This window comes from Wyeomyia smithii, chromosome 3 (assembly GCF_029784165.1).
Source record: "Wyeomyia smithii strain HCP4-BCI-WySm-NY-G18 chromosome 3, ASM2978416v1, whole genome shotgun sequence".
Classification (NCBI taxonomy): domain Eukaryota; kingdom Metazoa; phylum Arthropoda; class Insecta; order Diptera; family Culicidae; genus Wyeomyia; species Wyeomyia smithii.
In genome coordinates, this window is record NC_073696.1 from 101,289,484 (window position 1) to 101,310,836 (window position 21,353).

The window sequence follows — 21,353 nt, forward strand, 5'->3', positions numbered from 1 at the left end:
CGTATGATAATGGACACGTCTGTCGCCTAGCGAAAGCGAAAGCGAAAATTACTGTTTTATGGCTGCTTCGAATCATTATCAGTACTAGACTTGACAACGGAATCTTTCATATTTTGTTTATCAACGCTTTAAATTCAACTGGGATGAGCCGTTTATATTTTGTTCATACTGATGTGAAATGACCTTTGAATGTTAAAGGAATAAAAAATGCAGAATATACCTATATGTCATATGAATAAAAAATGCAGAATATACCTATATGTCAGCCTGGTTTCTAGCTTTTGGGAATAAAAATTTGATCATGTAAATAGGCTTAACTCGGTGTTTTTCCCTACTGGCGAGAATTGAACATGTTTAAGTTACAGTTTGCATGGTTAAGAAAAAAATTATTCACAATTTGTTGCTCAAAAACAAGCGCGCTTTTGATACTTGTTCACCGATTTAATGAAAATGCGGGCATCAGCAAAATGAAAGCTTCCGCAAATGAAATTTAATGTGACTTTAAATTTACCGCTGTCAAACTATTAATTTGTAAAGACTGGTTGCAGTCAGTTCTTCGCGAAGTAATAACATCTAAAGTAATTTAAATCTTCTAATTGCAGGTTTTTATTAAGTTTGCAAAACTGCTTTAGTGAAAAAAAAGTAAATAAAATATTTGTTAGTTCATCGAACTTTGTTCATTATGATATTGCCCGGTTTATTGCCGTTCTCGACACTTCACCTGTTTGACACTGTCGAGATTGTCTAACTCTACTATACCGATCGCGTTCCTCCTGCCAGTAACATCAATGTGAGTTTCAATTGGCCCTGACGACTCTGTTGATATTCGCGTTGACTGTGTTGCTGATATTTGTTTGGTTTCTGCGTGCGAAAAAGAGAGAAGGAACTATTTTTACTTTTGTCATCACGCACATTTTGACAATTACATACGAGAGTTCACGTAGGTGCGAACAGCCTTCGAAATCTCTTTAAACGCGAATAACCCGAATTGGTTTGGTTTTTGTTTGCGAAAGTGAAGGAAGGGAATTTTTTTGCTTTTGTTTTCACACCTGAATTGACAATTGCATATGAGAATTCGCGTAGGTGCGAACAGCCTTAAAAATCTCTTTTACTTGTGTCAGGGCCAATATGCACTGCACAGCCTAGGTGCAAAGAATCAAACGGGTCGCAGATAAAGGCCTAGAGTTAAAGTTTGACCGACTGAATTTCCGTCGACCTGGCAGCCATTCTAAAATTTCAAGAAACTAGCAACATTGCAAAAAATAAAAGTCTTTAAATGACTACTCGTATTTTCAGTTTCATAGTTTTTTGTTTCAGTTTGTTTTGCTACATATAGTAGTGAAAAAATGAAGTGCTGTTTTCTGTTTTGTTCAAATCGAACATCACGAAATTTTGAAAACATAAGCTATTTTCGATTCCCCACCAATAAAAATCATCGCCGAAAATGGCTTGAGTTTTGTGAATTACCTGAGGATTTTTTAATAACAGAAAGTCTTTGTAGCGTAAGTTTGGCGTTTTGAAAATATCAATCCGGATAAAAAAAATGTTTTGCAGTTCCTTTTTAATCACGATGATTTATGCTTCGCGTCGGAGAATGGAAAGGCACTAAAAGTTACCGGGACCTGTGTATAAGGTTTGCGGCGCAGTGGAACACCGGATAATATGTCGATTAATTACGCTCACTCCAAACAAGCTACCCAATGTCCGTTCAAAATTCCATGTATCACAGCCGTAGTAACTCAGAATTTCATCCAGTTGTCAACAGGGAGGAAAAACAAAATTAAAAATAATTCACAAGCAAAAGATCAGAGACAATAGAAAGGAAGTCTATGGCGTTATGATTTTTGTAACCATTTAAAAAATAAAATATCGTGAAGATTTTTGGAAATCAATGTTTTGTTTTTTGTTATATTCGAGTTTCATCTTTTTTTTCACATTTTGCTATTGCTAAATCACAATACTCCCCATTTACTAAGACAAACTTGACATGTCAAACATTCTTATGTTCGATTGGAACGAGTTTTGACAGTTCTATTGGAACTTTTCAGTGACAGTCGTCCAAACTTTAACTCTAGGGCTTTAGTCGCAGATTGTGGATAACGATACGGCCTCCAGATATGGGGGGAGGTGCGAATACAATGAATAACGCGCCCCCGAACTAACGCCTGCTAGTTAGGATAGGGAGATGCGTAATGAACTCTACATTATCTCCTCTAACGACTTCTAAAAGACGAGTCGACGTTGACATAAGCGTCTCATCGCAAAAAAAATCACAGGAAGGTTGTATGCAAAGCCACGACCGTAAGGTTGAAGTAAAATACTTTTACAAGAAAGCTAATCCGGCTGCTTGCGTGTCAGTCATTTTTTCTAGTAAATAAACGTTGACAGTTTATTGGCAGTATTGTAACTTCACTTTGTTTGATATTTTAAATGAAGTTTATTGAATATTTTTGAAATTTTGCGCAAATGAGCAGTCGAAGTGCTGCCGAATTGTAATATGCACATTAAATACGACATCATTGAACGGGAACGGAACAAAGGCTACAGTTATCCAGAACGCGAATGACGGCGCGATGCGATTCGCCTTACCGTGGTAAAATGTAAAGCTCTTTTTACGGCGAAGTAGAGCTATACTACAGACGGTGTTATGAACAGATATGCAAAAAGTGAGGTCGAAAACTCCAAGTGAACCGTCAAATCGAGGCTCCAAGTGTGCAAAGTAAACAAACTCATGCGTGTTACTTTTCGTACAGAATGTGTGTTGCGATCAGTTTAAATTCTGTGAATCACGTGCAATTATGGTATCAACGAAAAATGTGTTCGTCATGCTCATGTTATGAGTGATGCATTGGAAATTTTTATAATTGTATGAACAAGCACTGAAACTCAGTAATATATCCTTACAAAGTTTCGAAATTTTCATTACACTTTCTAGTGCGTATGAAAAGTCATGCGAAAAAAAATGTGGTTGCCAGAATTGTTTAAAATAAAATATTAGCAAAGGGTTGCCATATTCACTGCTTTTCTCTTTGCGTATCTCTTTATAACACAGTCTCTAAGCTATACATTTCAACACATTTCGTCTTGCCAAATCGCATCGCGCCGTCATTTGCGTTCTGCATAACCGTAGCCAAACACTAAGCGACGCAAACACGTAATAATAGTCAGAGTATGCATGTAGATGGAGATAATTAACTTTGGATTATAGCGCAAAACGAGAAAATATCAACTCTTAAAATATTCATTTGTGTTCTTCAAATTTCAGTTGTTCTATTTTAAATCTGATGAAATGTCTGTTTAATATCTGATGAAGGCTCTTATATAGGCCAAATAATGCATTCCCAATTTACTAGGTCCATAACTCTGTCAACCGTGCTTGGGAAAGCAATCGTATAACGACCAATCAGAGGTCGAATTTTGTATTTTGACAAGGCTTAAGAATTTTCAATAGTACAATAGTTCGAATAATAAAATTGCAATTTCCTGCATTTGGTAGGAATCTTAGAAGATTTTCTAATCGATTGCTGCAAAAACAAAGGAAATCCACCGAAAACTAACCGATTTATTAGCATTTGAAATTGGACATATTTCTCACTTTTTTTCGGATTAAGATTTTCATTTCACATCCCTATGTAGCCGAACTTCCTGAGAGAAGTATTCTACTTCAAAAAACCCGGTGCGTCTGTTCTCCGGGAGGAGCGGCGCAAACAGCGTCTGTATCGAAGCGAGCGGCTGAGTATGAAACGCTGTAACCAGCGAGCTACACTTGAGATGGCAGTCCCATCAGCAGGATGTATCGCGGCCCTGGTAAGGGAGCCTACCGGAAGCTGTCCAAACCACGAACTACGAATCAATCGGCAATACGGAACGGACCTAGGCTTTGAACACAGAAACGAAAAACGGTAAACGATTGGGTACTTGGAACGTCCGATCTCACAACAAACCGGCTTGTTTGCTCGAGAACTACAGGAGCTAGGAGTCGAAATCGCACCGATTCAGGAGGTTTGGTGACCCCATTTGGGATAGACAGTATTGCGCACACTTCTTTCAAGTACATCTACTACAGTGGCAAAGCAGCGGAACGGGACGTCGGTTTCGTAGTGCTGAAAAATCCGAAAACAACAGTTATCCAGTGAGGGCCCGTAGATGACCGTGTGTAGATGCGTGTTGAGGATTAAGAATAGGTCCTTCAGTAACAGTTTAATTAACACTTATGCACCTACAAAGGACAAATCCGATGACGTCAAAGATGGGTTCAACAAAAAGCTTTAGCGAACCTATGACTAGTGTCAATAACACGACATGAAAGTCGTCATCAAAGATGCAAACGCATAGGTTGGGAGGGAGGAAATTTTTTTGTCCGGTCATTAGAGGGCACAGCTCCAACTTGATAATACTTGCGTATACTGACCCCTTCAAAACCGAAGACATGAAAATTCTTTTACCTGCCAATCCGATCACAACTTTATCATAGTTTTTGGGACAGTAGGGAACATTTCGAAATTTTCCGTTGTTCCGGACAGGTTTGATGCCGAGTGTCAGAGAGCGATGGACGAGTAGAACCGTGCCAGGAGCCGCATGCTCACTGCCTTCCATCCTCCAGATCATACTACAGATCTAGGCGGGTGAACAAATGCCTCATATGGCTTCATATGCCCAATCTTCAAGAAAGTCCATCGAAATCATTGTTACAACTATCGAGGCATTACGTTGCTTAACTCCGTATACAAAGTGCTGCGACAGATCCTCGATAAGTTCCGGGAGTATAACTTGCAAGCTCACCATCTGTTTGTAGATTTTAAGGCGGCATACGACTCAGTAAAAAGAAACGAGCTGTGGCAGATTATGCTGGAATGCGGTTTCCCGACGAAATTAATTAAGCTGAGTCGTATGCGTATGACGCTGGAGGGATCTTTTGCGGGGAGGGGGTTGCATTTTTGACCAGAACCCGTCGGAACATAAAAATCTCGCTTCAGCTATGAGACAGAATTTTCGCGTCTTCGATAAAGTTTAATGCGACCCCCTCCCCGCAAAAAGGAGAGGATCATGTGAAGACAAATTGTTATTGTATCTTTGAGTATTGCTTACACTCTTGATGTTACATTAAATAGATTTCAAAAAAGTTAATCTAACGATGAGAAGAGCCTTTTTTTTGTATTGTAGAGGAATTGGGGCAAAATCGACATATTGCTGACATGTTACGTAGATCATACACCTACCATTCGATTTCCGAGACTTTTTTACTCAATATAAGATATAATTCGACTACCACTTTCAGGTATTAGCGCATTACCATTAATGCTCAGACATACTCGATATTATTCTGCTTTGTGAAATATACTAAAACCATGTCAAAACCGGTTTCGTAGAATCACCGTTTTGAGCTCAGTTTTTGTCCGATTTAAGATCTGTTTTTTTAAAGATGGGTAAGAAGATGCTAATATGAAACTCAAACTCATAGAATTTTGATATTTGGTCTTAAAACAAAATGGCGTCAAAAAAACATCGAAAATGTCCCATTTCTTAAAAATTCAAAATGGCGCCATTGTTGCCCCTCAAGTTGAAATATATTCAAACTCGGAGAAATTTATTTTCGCATCAAACTTCATCAAAAAATCATACATAGAAGCCAAGGCAAAAAAATTGTTGCACTGTGAAATCAACGCTGTGTGCTATAAGGCCGATATTCGGGAGAAAGTTGTGGCACTTCGGGACCACTACGGGAAGGATCATTACGTCCTTCAATAGGACGGTGCACCGGTTCACACGACGAGTATCGTTCAGGCGTGGTTTCGAGAGAGTTTGACTGATTTTCTCGATTAGATTTGTGATCTCCCAGCTCCTCGGAGCTCAATCCCCTGGACTTAAATGTGTAATCGTACATGCTGACAAAGCATAGCGAACATAAACTGAGCACTATGGACCAATTAAAACAGCTTATTTCCAAGATCTATTGCGACATCCCGATGGACAAGGTGCGTGCCGCGTGAGGCTTTTTTAAAAAACATCTCAAGCTCGTCATGCAGCACAAAAGGAGTGTGCTCCCAGCTGATACGTCGTAAAGGTTCTCAATAAACTTTGCTTCAAAATAATTGATTCAGGAAGTAATATCTTGTATTTTAATTTTTTTTACCAATTTTTAAATTGTCTTCGAACTTATTTAACACCCTGTGAGTAAATTTATAACAATTTGACAGTTCAATTTCTCGAAACTCCCGAATGCTCAGCATAATAAAACGAGTATACTTGGTGATAATATCTAAGTGTGTATGCCAAAAAAGAACCATTCCCGGCTGTGTTGGAAGCTGACTAAGCCAAACCAGACTTGTAGAAAGGCGTCCATTCATAACCGTTTGGACTAGTTGGGCCTCTAACACCCGCCGATCGGGCGTCTTCATGCACACCACACAACCAATCAGTACGGGTTCTGCTGCGGAGTCGCTGACTTCTGTGGTCGCCCCTCCGACATATGTACGCCGGAGACTTGCCTCAAACCGTCCATTATGAGAAACGGTCAAGGGTGTAACGAATCGGCTCAATCAGTTTTGTTGGGAAAACGTGCCCTAGCATAATCTGCCATAATTCATTGCGCTCAACTAAATAGTATGCCACCTGGAGAAGCTTCGTAGCCGCCGCAAGGTTACAGATTTCGCTTTGATAAGCGGGTGGTCGTGGGTTCGAATCTAAGTAGAATCAGCCCATTTGGTTGTCAAAGGACTTTAACATGGGTTTATTCTTCAGCTCTCCACTACATACCCGTCTTTCAAACTGAATTCTATAGTACCCCTGCTGACTTTCATCCTAACAAAAATTAGTCCCTCTATTAAAATACAACTGGTATGAGTAACGTATAATAGTTCTCTTCAGAAAATTGTAGTTATGGTGTGATCGTGGCTGGAGAAACGAGGTTTCGATAACACTCCTTCCTCTTGAAACAATAAGTCCTTTTCAGAATAAACCTGGCCATAGAGAAACGTTAGGTGAAGTCTCACTTCAGGGAATTGTAATTTGGCGATATTGGTAGGATAGGCTCGGTACGGTAGAGCAGTAAGCTTGCAACGGAAGGGTGAAATCTCACATACAAGCACGGATATAAATGAAAAGCGTATCATTTACTTCAATAGTGATACTACAAATATTATGAAGTGCGGAGTACAGAAAACACCTGGGCAATATCACAATACACTAAAGTCGCTTTTTACGCGGGGATACGTGTCGCGTAAAAAAAAACCGCGTAAATCCCGGAATCCGTGTAAAAAAAACCGCGTAAATTCCAGAATCCGCGTAAAAAGCGACCTTAGTGTATATCAAATGTCTCTGGTCGCAGTGATGAGTCCACATCACTGGATAACTAATACTAAAACTACTCGAAAATTGATACAAATGCAAAAATTTTCATGATTGTCCTGAAAAAGAAAATAAACATCGCTTAACATTTCTAGTTCATCCAGTCCAACATTCTGTTCCGCATTTCGGGAAATATTTGTTTGATAATTTTTAGTAACGCTGTTTGCAGGAAGAGCGAAGTCGATATAGTAGGCCAGCAACTTAAAATTGAGACCTTGACATTAAGGCCATTAAGACCTACTTTGCTCACTCGGGATTGTAACAGTTGTCCGTTATTAGCAAAAATCAACAGCAAAAACCAAATTATGCATTATATATAAGCTTATTTTTGTGTTTTTTTTCCTTGAAAAACTGTATAAGTATCCGCCTAACAGTTATGTCTAGAAAATTTTAGCCCGATGGATAATTTCGGAAGTTAATAAATATATTTTCTGTCTTAACATGTTTTCCGTTGTATATGAAATAAATAGACTTACCTCGAAAGTTACAAAAAGGAGCAAGAAAAGCTACTTTCTATTTGACGAATAAACGTTATTTGCTTAGGGACTCACATTGTACAAAAGTTGACTGAATATATACAAGCTTAGCAAACATTTTCAAGTTTTCCTCGACTTACACACTGTACAATATTCTACACTATATTTATCAGGCAAGCAGTTCTCGTGGAATAGATGTCGACAGTTGAACACCACTACGTCCGTCCTTAGGTGATCTGTGTGGAATCAAAATGTATCAAACAGACAAACAAACGAAGCTATCAAGCTTACCTTTTACAATAATGTCCCTCCGACAAAGACCGCAAGTTTTTTCAACAGAGACAGTTAGCGCCCTCTGTTGAACCTTCGACAGTCGTTCGTGCATATCGAAATAGTCCGAAACTAAGATCTGATTGCATCCATCTTGGATGGAAACCTGGAGGCTGAATCCACACAACATTTTTATGAGGGAGTTTTTTAGTCCAGGAATATCTTGACCTTTTATAATTTTGTTAACCAACAGCTCCGGATTGATGAAACCCGCAATGCCGTCCAGTAATTTAGTCATTATATAAGGTTTGTCCACAGATTCGTTTATCAAATCGTTCCACAAGTCCATATCGTCGTGTTCTTTGCAGAAATCAATTGCCATCTGAATATCGATCAATTTATGGATGATAATCGACAATGCTTCTCGTGTATTACCCATTCGACCCAGTAAATAAACCATTTCCGGGTAGAACAATAGCTGCTTGCAGATATCGAACGCTTCTTGAATGGGATAGTTATTCGAACGTTTTAGGAATGATAGAAGTTTGCTCGGCTCATACGTTGCGTACAGTCGAACCAGCTTCCAGTGAAATTTTCCAGAGCTATCAACTTTATCATACGCATCCAAATATCGATACAAATAATCTTCACGGCACTCTAACTCTTTGACAACGTCATCTACAGGAATTTTATCTTTCTCCAAAAGCATTGAAATCGCTTTCTCGCTGTCCAGTTCTATCAACTGAACTATCGTATCTTTTATCACCGAGTAAAGATTGTGACTTCTAATTAACTCGAAAACATCTTTGTGCTGCAACTTCAGATACATGGTAAGTGCTTTATCATATTCTTTATCATGAGAATACAATATCGCCAGTGCTTCCAGCAAAATACTAGCGTCCTTCTTGTTAAAATGATCGTTGATAGCGTTTATAACCGCCTTGGTATTGTAAAGCCCTGGTTGCCATTCTTTGATCAACCTTAGAAACCCGTCTGGATCGAGTTGAAGATACTCGTACAGGACCATTTCGTACACGTGTGGATTTAGCTTACAGTCGGCCGATCGAGGAATATACTCACTAACGGAGCGCAGTTGTTTCACCTTAACAAACTTGTAGACCTCTTCCTCCCACAATTGTTTGTCGTTTTTGAAGGCACGTTGACACAGCCTGGCCGCTTCGTCGTACTGTTGCAGATTGAGTAGATGGTCAAGGTAAAGTCGTGCTACTGTTATGAGCGAATACTTGCCACCGCTTTTCAGGATCACTTCCATTGCTTGCTCAAATTTCCTGCAAGGAACAAAAAAATATTATACCGTAGATTTCACCAATAAATGCTTTTTGGCACTTAGCCTACAATCTATCTATACAATTAAAAAAAAATATTGACTCTTATTGTTGTAATCAATTGGTACAGAACTACGATGGCTTTCACAGGTGTCACAGGTTAAAGACTGAATGCAGCTCAATGTTCTGGTAAAACGATCATAATATTTTTTGTACCTACATCTAAATGACGTCTGTGTTAGGGAAATTGAATAATCGTTTTGAAAATCAATTGTTTCTTGTTTCCGTTTCTATCTAATATGCTCTCATATGCAATTGTCAAAATGTGCGGGATGACAAGAGCAAAAATATGTCCTTCCTTGTTTTTCGCATGCAACGCGAATTCCGAAATTTGTAGGGTTGCGTCAAATGTCTTTGGGCCGTGTTGCCTACTGCTACCAATCTCGTTTTTATTGGTTTTCGAACATGATATCCGCGATAACATGTAACCGAAGTGATATCCGATGACAGCTCGATTGTATGGGATAGCAGGTGATATGGATGGTGATATGACCTCGATAGCACGAATCGCCTGATATCAGGTGATAGGGTAACGGGGGTATTTTGACCAGCTTTGGGAAGTGTTCGTACAGTTCATTAAAAACAAACACAGTTTTTCATCATAAATACCTGCTCTATTATACCATTGAAGCTAATTGTCTATTTTAATATACACCGTTCAACAATGCAATATATTGAAAAATATCCTAGAAATATCAAAATGTCTACGAAAAACATATTTTGGTCCACCAAATTTTTACTTTGGCCCACCTTTATATCTACAGACATGTATGGAAATAGTTCGGACTGATTATATTCAAGATCATCATCGGTATTTTTAGAGCAAAAATAGTGGGTTTGAGGAGAATATCCTTCTGCTGTGAATTTCTGTAAATTTTAGGCATCTAAAAATAAAATGATTTGGCTTATAGCGGTTTGACAGGCATTCTCAACCAATTTGATATCGTTAAATGTGATAAATTAAGAAGTAATTACCTGTAAATTGTCACAAGCTGCTTCTTTGTTCACGTGCAACGGCCGAACGGTAATCAAAGAGATTTCAAAACTTGGCATGGCCAAAATTTGTTTGCTTCAGAAAGAGGCAAACATATTTCGGCAATGCGTTTAACCACTTTTTCAACTTTTTCCAACATGTTAGAGTATACAAACTGTTTCTATGACATTCTATTGATGTTACTACAACAACGAATTGTTTCGAAATCATACATATTTGATACAATAGCTTCCGGACGTTGACTTGTATATTACCACTTCCTCTTGACTTTGGGTTGACTCAGCCATGACTTTGCATATGTATGAACTAATTTCAAAATAACACTATCTAGAGCCAGTTTTTCGCCGAAAATTATAGTGTAGTATGATTCTCAGGTGTGTTATTAAATGTTGCATGCATAGTTTTTTAATCTTCATTGAATTCATCAGATAAAATGCGTAAAATGTTACCGGGTGGGCCAAAATATGCATGTGGGCCAAAATACCCCCGTTACCCTATGCGGTGTAGTGTGAGCGGGGTATAAGGCAATCCACGGGTGACGTTTCTCTGCTTATCCGTTGTTATTGTTGTTGGTTTTCAAGTTGCAAAACTAAAACACAACCGAACACGAAATCATTTGATGTCCAAAAAAACTTGAGTGATATTTCATTGTTATGTAAAGGATTGCCACTCGCAATACTAGAGCAACCGATAGGACAACGTTTGTTTCACACGCTTCTCCAGCCGGATTGCATCCAAGTTGCAACGGTTCGAGCATAGGGATACCACCCGGTCGGAGCTGTAAATCAGGACTTGTTTCGGCTCGAATTTGATCTATCCCGTTTCTAATCTACGAGCTATAAAGAAATATAACCCGTTATATGTGATTTGCTTTTTAAAACTCACCAAAATACTAATTTATATATTTAACGTATTTCTCAGACGAATTTAATCAAACAATTTTGAATTATTTGTCATTACCCAACAAACGATTTTTTTTATTTACAGCTTATGATACTACCATTGAGCGGATGTCAGCTGAACTGAAAATTGTTTGTTGAGTAGTAGATATTTTAAAAATTTAGTGCGTCACGTAAACAGCTACAAGCTAAATGTAACAGTTGCCCTATATTTAATAGTGTCAACGCCTAAACTGTCGCTATGCAAATCCGCCCCATTATATAAATTAGTAAGCCAAGAAAAATGACTTTTAATATAATTTCGTATCGTTGCTTCATATGAAATAGGGCAATAAGTTTGTAATTTTTTTCAAATTCCCCAATTTTTAGTAAAATGCAAATTGGACGAACTCATTCTCACGTCCCTCCGCTGAGATTTAACCTAAGACAAAAATCGTTCACAGTGTGTGTTGTGTCCCGGAATCGAAAAAGCAATATTATACAAAACTCTGCATATTGTCACGCTTCGAAACTGGAAATCTTCAGGAAATCAAGACAAATGCTAGAATATGAGAAATAAATCAGGACGCCCAACAGGATTTCAAAATCAGGACTTGTTCTGCTAAATCAGGACGGATGATATCCCTGTTCGATAATACCAGCTGTCGAAAGTTGAAAACAAACTGAAATCAGCTAATCGCAACTGCCTCGTGGACTGCTTAAAAACGCCCTTCTAAAAAACTTTGTTCAGAATGCAAAACTGTCTTGCCCCTCGTTAAAATGCCAAATATTATCGATAAAACAATCGATTCCACAGATATATCGATAATATCTCGATAGCTATTAAAAACCTTCAAACGTCAGAAAAACACAGCTGAAGTTAACTCAATGTTTATAAAAACATAAACGATTTGAGTTTCGACGTTCGTTTTAAGTGAACTGCTGTACCGTAGTTTTAGCTTTTGTTCCACATTGAATTTCCAGAGAGCTAATTATCAAAAATGGGTAGAAAAACGTGTTCAGTGCTATCATGTTACAACAGAAAAGGACCGAACCGGCAATTATCCATGTTCAGTTTTCCAATCGATCCGGATTTGTAAGTGTTTATCGTGTTTTAATATTATCTACAAAACTGTTACTAGGCACATTTTCCACAGATGCGAAAAATGGGTTGAATTTTGTCAAACAGATGAGCTCAATTCTAAGTTAGTTTTACAAGGACCTGCAGCGCTACGAAACACGAGATTCATATGTTCCGACCACTTCGAGAGCATCTGTTTCAGAAATCCTTGCAATACCGCGCAGGGGTAAAAAATGAAAAAATAGTGTTTACAAGACATGATGAATGATTATTTTTAGATTACGGACGGGAAGTATTCCGACAATTTCACCAGAATCTCTCCGCCAACGAACAGAAAAAAACATGAAACCGAGTATTACTAAATCAAAGATTACAAATATTCGCGAGTCCAGTATCGCAGAAATACAAACATGTCAAATTGATCAAACAGATTTAAACGGTAGCACAACGACAGAAAATGAAGTTGCTTGCCAATGTGCCGAAGTTAAATCATACAAAACGAAATTGATCGAGGAAAGAAACCGAGGCACTGCGTTGGTGAAAGAATGCAATATACTCAACACGAAGATGAAAGAGATCAGATCTTCCGGTAGAGCATATCGACGAGCTATCAAAAGAGTGCAGGATAGCATCGAAAATTTAAAATCCAAAATGAGACGGATAGCAGAACAACGGAATATTACTCTTAATTTTAGCTCCGATGAGACCGATGAAGATAACGAGTCAGAAATGTTATAATTTTCAATAAACACAATGAAAGCTGATTGTATACCTAAGTATATTTACATTATTTAAAATAAAACTATCATAAAGCTACCACCATGCTTTGGTTTCATCGAAATCACCTTCATCTTCAGATTCTGTTGCATGGTCAGACATGTTAGCGTCTATCATTTTGTTTTGTGCTTGAAGTTGTTTATATTGTATTTTCAATCGAATACGTTTCTGGTGTTTCAGTACTAATAAATCAGCCGTTTTTCGAACTCTTGTCAAAGCTGTAGTATACCTTTTCTCAGCATCTTGAAGAAAATTTTTCATTTTTTGATTTCCTTTCTCTTGCATCATTAGCTGTTTCTTGAAATTTGGAGCTAATACACAGAGTCCTTCACAAGGCAACTTTTTTGCTACATGTGTTTTGCTAATGTGGTCTTTATTTTTTGATGAATTTTGACTAGCTGGTTCTGTCGGTGTATTCGTATGATTGTCATCTTGAGCAACTGCATCATCTACAAAATTAGACTGTTCATCTTCGTTTGGCTCTTCTTTAATGTCTTCCGGACGCAACATCTCCACCAAAAAATTATCAGAAATGTACGCATCTTCCACATGTGGTTCAACGAATTCGGGCTCTGTTTGTGATTCTACTTTGAAGTCATGGTTAGTCTGTACGTCAGGTGTTATAAATGTTTGGTCTATGCTGACGGGCATGACGTCTACTGCTTCGAACTCCGTTTGTAATTCAATATTAAAACCATGTTCAATCAGCATTGCAGGCGTCATATATGTCCGACCTATGTCGATAGGCACTGCGTCTGGTGGTAGCTGACCCCGAGCTGCAGCTTGAAGCAAATCTGGCTCAAAATGTTCAGAGCAAATAGCCATTTTTTGCATTGATTTTACTCCCTTAGTCTTGAACCTGTCCTCTGTTTCAGGACAACGACAGAATTGCACCCATTGAGCACATCTGTAATAAAATAATATGTATTTATCCAAGCCCACAATTTTCGTGATGCATGCAAACAATACTTACATTTTAGGATCGGTAGGGAAACTGAAGAATCTCGTTTGGCCTCTTTTATTAAGGCATGATATTACTCGACAGTGACTCATATTAAACTGATCACTATTTGGTACACTGTGATTTGCGGTATTTAGAACCCAAATAGCAATTTTGTTAAATTAATAAAACAAATTTTACGAGCACAATAAACACTGCAATGTTGTTTACTTCTGTTTGGTTGTCAGGGTTGAAACTTGAAATATCGATAATTATCGACAATCAGTTTTGCACAAGATCCGGAATATATCGTGATTTGATCTAGGGCTAGGGGCAAGACACTATTGATATATTGCGGAATAATTCATATTCCAAAGTATTTATCGTTGCATATCCAGGCACCCGTCTACCTATAACCCATCTCCTTGACAGCACATTATTGTTGGAGTCTGTCGGAGTGATATAAATGAAACAGATAAACGATAAATTTCAAAATATATCCACCAATATTGTATTATATTACCGAAATATTTCTCTTAAAAATAAGGTTGTTTAGCCCCCCTTTGGCATCACGCCACGGGCTAACATCTCAACATATATAAAATCGAGATAGCATATCACCGCTTCTTCTCATACATCTTTATCTTACTGCTAACAGCGGGCGAAAATTAATTAGAGCCCAGGACATGAGTTCATTGTCATTCAATGTTACTCGGTATAGGGATGCCAAAGGCTCGTTGTTTAGCAACTAGATCTAGGGGCTTGACAACTTTATTTTCTTAAAAAATATTTCTATAAATCAGCATAACTCGAAATAATAAAAAAACGGGGTTTTTGTTATATTACAGTCGACGTTCGATAACTGCAACGCCTTCAACTGCAAGACCGATAACTGCAATAACCCGGAGCGGACGGCTGAATTATGGAATGCTGTATCCCGCCAGCTACACCTAAGATGGCAGCCCCATCAGCAGGATGTAGGTATCACGACCCTGGTAAGGTATAGGGATACCATCCGTCCTGATTTAGCAGGATATGTCCTGATTTTGAAGTCCTATTTGGGCGTCCTGATTTATTTTTCATATTTTAGCATTTGTCCTGATTTTCTTGAGATATTTACCTTTGGAGTGTGGCAACGAGCGTTTTTATACGCGGATTTTTTTATTAACTCGTTTTCCAACGCGATGTACGTATCCCCGCGTATAAAAAACTGAGTAAATCAAATACAGTCGCCGTTCGATAGCTGCAAGTCTTTTAACTGCAACGCTTTTTAACTGCAAGACCGATAACTGCAACAACTTTGCAGTTATCGGACCGCAATCCGTCAAATCTGAAGTCAAAGTCATATTTGACATTGAAGAGACAAATCTCGCGGGGGGATTCTAAATGCATTCGGAAATAAAAATTGTTGAATCTCTAGAAACATTTCAAAAGGACTTCATTTTTCTGGATTTTTTTCGATTCCGTTTACTTGTTGTCTCTTCATTCTAGATGGGAGATTATAGATCTCCACTATTAATCAATGAAGCCAAATCACCATGTTATGTGGTTCACTTTCCGTAATTATTATAAGAGAAAAAAAATTCCTTGTGCATTGTTTGGCTAGCTTTCACGTCACGGATCCTGCTGACATTGATGTTGCTTTTACTTGCGTTATGTCAGCGGTTCCGAGCTTTCTGTCAAAATTTCATTCATGAATTGAGTTCAGAATCGTCTCGTAAAATGGTCTTCTGTAGTGATGAACTTTATCTTCGCCTACATATTGGTTATGTAAAGTAGTTACTAAAACGCAATAAATTATGATGCGAAAATATGACTATCAAATTGATTAATCAAAAAGCTTACCTATTTTAGTTTTCTGTTATTTTTTGCTACTATGTACTTCATTAAAAAAATACATTTCGACATCATTGAAAACAAAAATGGTAGTGACGGACCCCCCTCTAAATTTTGGCATGTGTCAAGTGTTGCAGTTATCGAACGGCATTCGATAACTGCAATGTAAACATGTTGCAGTTAGCGAACGACGACTGTATTACGAGTATTTGCTTATACTTCGAAGAATAGAATAACTTAGACAAATTTGTGCCCAGAAAAGGTGTCCTGATTTCTAACTTCGACCAGATGGTATCCCTAGTAAGGTAGCATACCGAAACCTTTCATCAACCACGAACAACGAATTTAGAAATACGGAACGGATCAATCGGCAAAGACCTAGGCTACGAACACGGAAAAAGATTAAGGTAAACGATTGGAAATTGGGTACTTGGAACGTCCGATCTCTCAATGGTTTCGTAGTGCTGGGAAATCAGAAAACAAGAGTCATCCGGTGGAGGCCCGTAGATGACCGTATATGCGTGTTGAGGATTAAGGGCAAATTCTTCAACTAAAGTTTAATCAACAAGTTTCACCACGCGCATGTACAGCTATCCATTTTGTTTTGTAGACAGTTTCCAACATATTCAGTGTTCTCGATATTATCGACAAATTGCACACCCCTGTTGTCAAAATTATAAAAGCACAGAACGGAACACGGGAACACCAGTGAGTATGCTCTATACTGAGTGATCAAAACAAAGTAATCTAAAAATTTCGTAAATCAAACTCAGCATTTTCATGCTATTTTTACATATTTTGTGAATAAAACCTAAAAGATACATGCTAAACAATACATTTTGGATTACGTAAAAGCTTAACGTAGGATCTGTTCCTACTGTTCGATGAAATTTGAACTTGATATTCTTCAAAATTGGAATCACGCAGTCACGAAGCAGGCGCTCCGGTGGAGGCCGTAGAAAAATATTTAACCGGCAAGCAACCATGGCTTTGGGACGCTACCAACATCTGTACAAAAGGAACTGTATCGGGATGATACCCATATTCTGTTCCTTTGTCGCTGGTGCTTTGTTAACCATACTTATAGGCGGGGCCCATCAAAATTGTGAGTCAAGCGAGAGAATTTATCAGCCGGAAAATTCCTACTTCCTAATGCTACTGATTGTTAGTGCGCCAGGCAATGTTGAAAGGCGAAATGTGATCAGAGAAACTTATTTGAACCTGCGACCAAGAATTCTTAACGAAAGCTTCCAAGAAGAAGCTATTTATGTTCCTATTTACAGTGATCAAGAACAGTTACAGCTGGAAACCGTTAAGAAACAGAAGGAACTGTTGGAAAACTATCGCCAATGGCGGCATCGTAAGATTAATAATATTAAAGTAATAAACTTCAAAATAAAGGCGTTGTTTGCGGTTGGAACTTACGGACTATCACGGTCTGAACGTAAAATTATTAATGAGGAACAGCGTGTCTATAACGATGTGCTGGAGCTGGATGATTTATTGGATTCATATGGAAATCTTACGACGAAGATTCTTCGCAGTCTAAGTAGAATAGATGAGATGTACGATTTCAAATACTTGATGAAACTTGATGACGACACGTACGTAAAACTAGACTTGCTGTCGGAAGATCTTCTAAGTTACTATGAAAAACTGCACAAAATTCGCGCAAGACATACCAAACCAATTGAACTGTATTGGGGCTACTTCAAGGGAGCATCGACTGTCCAGCAGCACGGAATATGGAAGGAAACTGATTTCAAACTTTGTGATCGATATTTACCCTATGCATTGGGAGGAGGATACGTGCTTTCAAAAAATTTAGCATCCTTTATTGGTAGTAATAGTAAATCTCTTAATGCTTACAAAAGTGAAGACATGGCTGTTGGTACCTGGTTAGCACCGTTTGGGAACATTCACCGCCGCCACGACGTTCGTTTTGATACCGCATGGATGCCAAGAAAGTGCCAGGACTACCATCTTGTGCTGCATAAACGAACCGCACATCAAATGAAGGAAATTTATCAAGGAGAATCGGTATGTACCGTCGATGATCAACAAAAAGCAAACCCAACTCAACGCCCGAAAGAGTATTTCTACGACTGGACAGTTGCGCCATCGCAATGCTGTAAAACATACGTTTAGTATTATCAGAACTATTTGTTTTGCTTCGAATGACCACCTCTAATTAAGTTTTAAGAAATGTGATAATGCGACGTCCGAATCATTGTATTTTTTCATAACCTTGTTGATTGTATTGTGTAAATACCTAGAGCAGTTTGATGTTACGCAGCAGAAATAGGCAGCAACCCTTTTCCACCAGAAAATAAATATACATAACTAAGAATATTACCATATAGCCTTAAAGGAATTTGAATGCTTGTGAACATTTTTCGATTGAAAGAAATGCCCGTTCAATAGACGCGATGAGTTTTTCTCTCATCGCGAATCCAAAAACTAACATATTTTCGGTGAATTTGACGCAAGTTGCTTGAGATTCACATACAATCTTAGCAAATAAATGTTCTTGAAAATCTCTTTTTTCACAATTAAGAGCTCATGATGTACAGTATAAAATTATCCATTGTATAACAAAATTAGCAAAGTAATAAACTTACCCATGTTCAATAAGCCACTGCACACGGTCGTCCGTTTCGTAAAGGCTAGCTACCACAACGTCTTTCGGTGACACTATGAAATATTGACTCTCCTCTTTCAAACACTCAAGGTGATAATCATCACTCTTATACTCTTGGTACCTATGAAATGAAGCTTTGTTTTTGAATTATTTATAAAATTACTGAATAAGTAAACTTACCCCCTCATCGAAAGACTGTCGGTACAAATTTCTATATAGTCGCTAGCCTTGTACTGCAAAACGCAGAGAATTGGACGAAGCGCTTTATTTGTCTCTAGGTCACGCTCCTTAGCATAACCCAGCACCACCAGTTGATGAGTTTCCAATGGTGCTATCCCACACACGTAGAAATCAGTTTGAAATGTTGACACTGAAATCAAGCATTCGTGAGATCAACTGAGATGTATATCAATTTCTATGTGGAACCTTACTTGGATCCACAATGTATTCTGGTAAGTTCCTTGTAGAAACTTCAACTGGATTACGTTTTCTTATCACACAAATTCGAATGGTATCTACCCAACCAATCAGTAAAGTCGTTGAATTAGACCAGTTGAGATTGCAGCGAAAATCTGTAAGTTTAGCCCTGTAAAACATAATGTATTAACAAAACATGGAAACAAAATAGTCAACAGCTCATAATACTCTTTAGGTTCTTCCCACTTTATAAGGCCCAGTGAGCATCGCTCATTCAAATCGTAAACGTGTACTCCCAGAGCGCTGGCCCAAGCTATAAACTGTCCATTCCAACGAATCGCACTGATTATACCTTCTGATTCACTCAAGACTGTAGATTTGAGACCCTTTAGAAAAGTTTTTTCGTACAGTACTAGTTTAGAATCACCTAAAAAAAAAATCTTTTAGTAAATGACCCTATATCCTATATCCTACATACCGATTAAAAACTTTCTTCCGGAACCAGATTTATGGTGCATCGGATCAAGTTCGACAGCTTTAATGCCCTTCCCGACGTTCAGTTTTTGGTTGTTTTCATCACTGTACAATCCGCTGATAATTATCATGCCATCGTCTGAGCAAGTCGCAATGTGCTCGCCCTTGCTGTCAACCGATATTTTGTTTACCGACAAAATATGCGGGTTTTGCTTCAGATTGATCAACGTTTCTACTCGATTGCCCTGATGATCCAGCATATGTATTCTTCCCCAGTGGGTACCGAGACAAAGAAACTGTTTGGAAGGAAAATTTGTACAACTTACTATCGGTCGTCTGATGATGGTGACTAATGCTTATTCTAATTCAACGATTTTTACCCTTGAGTGAACGGCAATGCAACTAACAGCTTCTTCACTAAGAATGTTCTTCAGGTCGTTTGAAAGTCTGACGTATTTTAACTTTGGTTCTACTTCCTCCTCAGTCAGACTACAGGAGTCCGTCGATTCCGGATCGTTCTACAAAATCGTTCAATATTGAGTAATGACAACTCAACTAATCATAGAGGTATCTACTTACCGCATCCATCATGGTGAGTATAAATTGTATATCAATTGTTCTTTAAATGTTTATTCGATAGCTAAAATCTGAGCAAACTCTGAACAATATATATTTTTATCTAAATCAATCCTAATTTCACCAGTTTTACAAATCAAATCAAAACAAATAGCATTGTCAAAAGTTACCCTTGTGGCTGAAATGCATTTTCTATCATCACCAAACCCACTAAAAAATTTTCATGTTGAGTTGTTCTCCAACTTTTTTACACGCCACAATGGCGGGTCGGGTGTTATAATGCGTGTTCGTAATTTGCGAAGTCAGTTTCGTAATTTCTGGAGTTTTGGCAACACTAATGTTGCCAGATTAATTTTCCTTGCAAAGTACATCACACCAAAATTTCTCTTTATGGTTTAGCAAAGTACATTGCTGAAAGTATATCAGCAAACCACTTGTTTACTGAATCACAGCATTTTTTCAAAAGTTTACTGTAATTCAGTTCTACAAGTTACTGAATTTCGTACAGTAATTTTAGTTTTGCTGTAAACCAGTATTCCATTGATAAATTTACTGAAAACTAGTAATCGAATCAGTGATTCGCGAAAATACAGCAAAACTATTTGCTGAACACAAAACAGTAAATGAATGTTTGCTGGAATCCAGAAAAAGAATTGATATGTCAAAAAAATTTACGTCAAGCTGTCATTAGTAAAACGCGCCAAATCGCTGTGCAGCTGGTACGGGATCATCGTTTAGCTCCTGATAGCGGATATGGGGCCATAGCTAAGGCACTGAAATGATAATAGTACATTTCTAGTTCAACAGTAATTTGGCTATGATCCGATGGGCGGATGGAAGCTGGTGCCTAAGGGAAACATGGTTCCCTTGAACTAACTGGTTAACCAGCAAATTGATTTATGCTTTGCTGAATGTACAGCAAATTGTCATAGCTGACAACCAGCAAGTTGTGTTTTGTTTTACTGAACATGCAGCAAACGATCTGTTACTTTTATGCAATTGAGCATTACTAAAGGGCCAAATACACACACGGCGCAATGACACCTTCTCCATACAATATAGAAGGCGTGATCGCTATCCCGCCTTCCATTTTGTATGGAGAAGGCGTCAATACGCCGTGTGTGTATTTGGGCCTTAAATAATCAGCAAATTTCATTTTGCTGAACAGGTTGCTGGCAATACAGCACACCAAAAATCTGCAAAATTTTGCTGGTTTCCAGCAATGAAAATTTCGTGTGGTCGAACTGACGTGAGCAGAGTTGTTAAAAGGGTAGGTAACATATTACGAATTTTCCGTTTA

At 38.2% G+C, this 21,353-nt stretch overlaps 4 protein-coding genes across 4 annotated transcripts; 2 read left to right on the forward strand and 2 right to left on the reverse strand.

Annotated features, from left to right (window-relative positions):
- Positions 1-7,783: 7,783 nt before the first annotated feature.
- LOC129727528 (vacuolar protein sorting-associated protein 41 homolog) lies at positions 7,784-20,225 on the reverse strand. Its single transcript, XM_055685439.1, has 9 exons — positions 20,057-20,225; positions 19,858-19,995; positions 19,482-19,773; positions 19,232-19,430; positions 19,018-19,172; positions 18,767-18,956; positions 18,567-18,707; positions 8,115-9,382; positions 7,784-8,059 (listed from the first exon to the last, which is right to left on the reverse strand). The coding sequence occupies exons 1-9, from the start codon at positions 20,066-20,068 to the stop codon at positions 7,944-7,946; spliced, it is 2,511 nt and encodes an 836-aa protein (XP_055541414.1). The 5' UTR covers positions 20,069-20,225; the 3' UTR covers positions 7,784-7,943.
- On the forward strand, positions 12,154-13,208 carry LOC129727532 (52 kDa repressor of the inhibitor of the protein kinase-like). Its single transcript, XM_055685446.1, has 3 exons — positions 12,154-12,407; positions 12,469-12,618; positions 12,671-13,208. The coding sequence occupies exons 1-3, from the start codon at positions 12,313-12,315 to the stop codon at positions 13,128-13,130; spliced, it is 705 nt and encodes a 234-aa protein (XP_055541421.1). The 5' UTR covers positions 12,154-12,312; the 3' UTR covers positions 13,131-13,208.
- LOC129727531 (uncharacterized) lies at positions 13,154-14,665 on the reverse strand. Its single transcript, XM_055685445.1, has 2 exons — positions 14,143-14,665; positions 13,154-14,076 (listed from the first exon to the last, which is right to left on the reverse strand). Exons 1-2 carry the CDS (start codon positions 14,220-14,222, stop codon positions 13,206-13,208), a joined length of 951 nt encoding a protein of 316 aa, XP_055541420.1. The 5' UTR covers positions 14,223-14,665; the 3' UTR covers positions 13,154-13,205.
- LOC129727529 (beta-1,3-galactosyltransferase 6) lies at positions 16,618-18,307 on the forward strand. Its single transcript, XM_055685440.1, has one exon. It carries the CDS (start codon positions 16,930-16,932, stop codon positions 18,091-18,093), a length of 1,164 nt encoding a protein of 387 aa, XP_055541415.1. The 5' UTR covers positions 16,618-16,929; the 3' UTR covers positions 18,094-18,307.
- Positions 20,226-21,353: the final 1,128 nt, after the last annotated feature.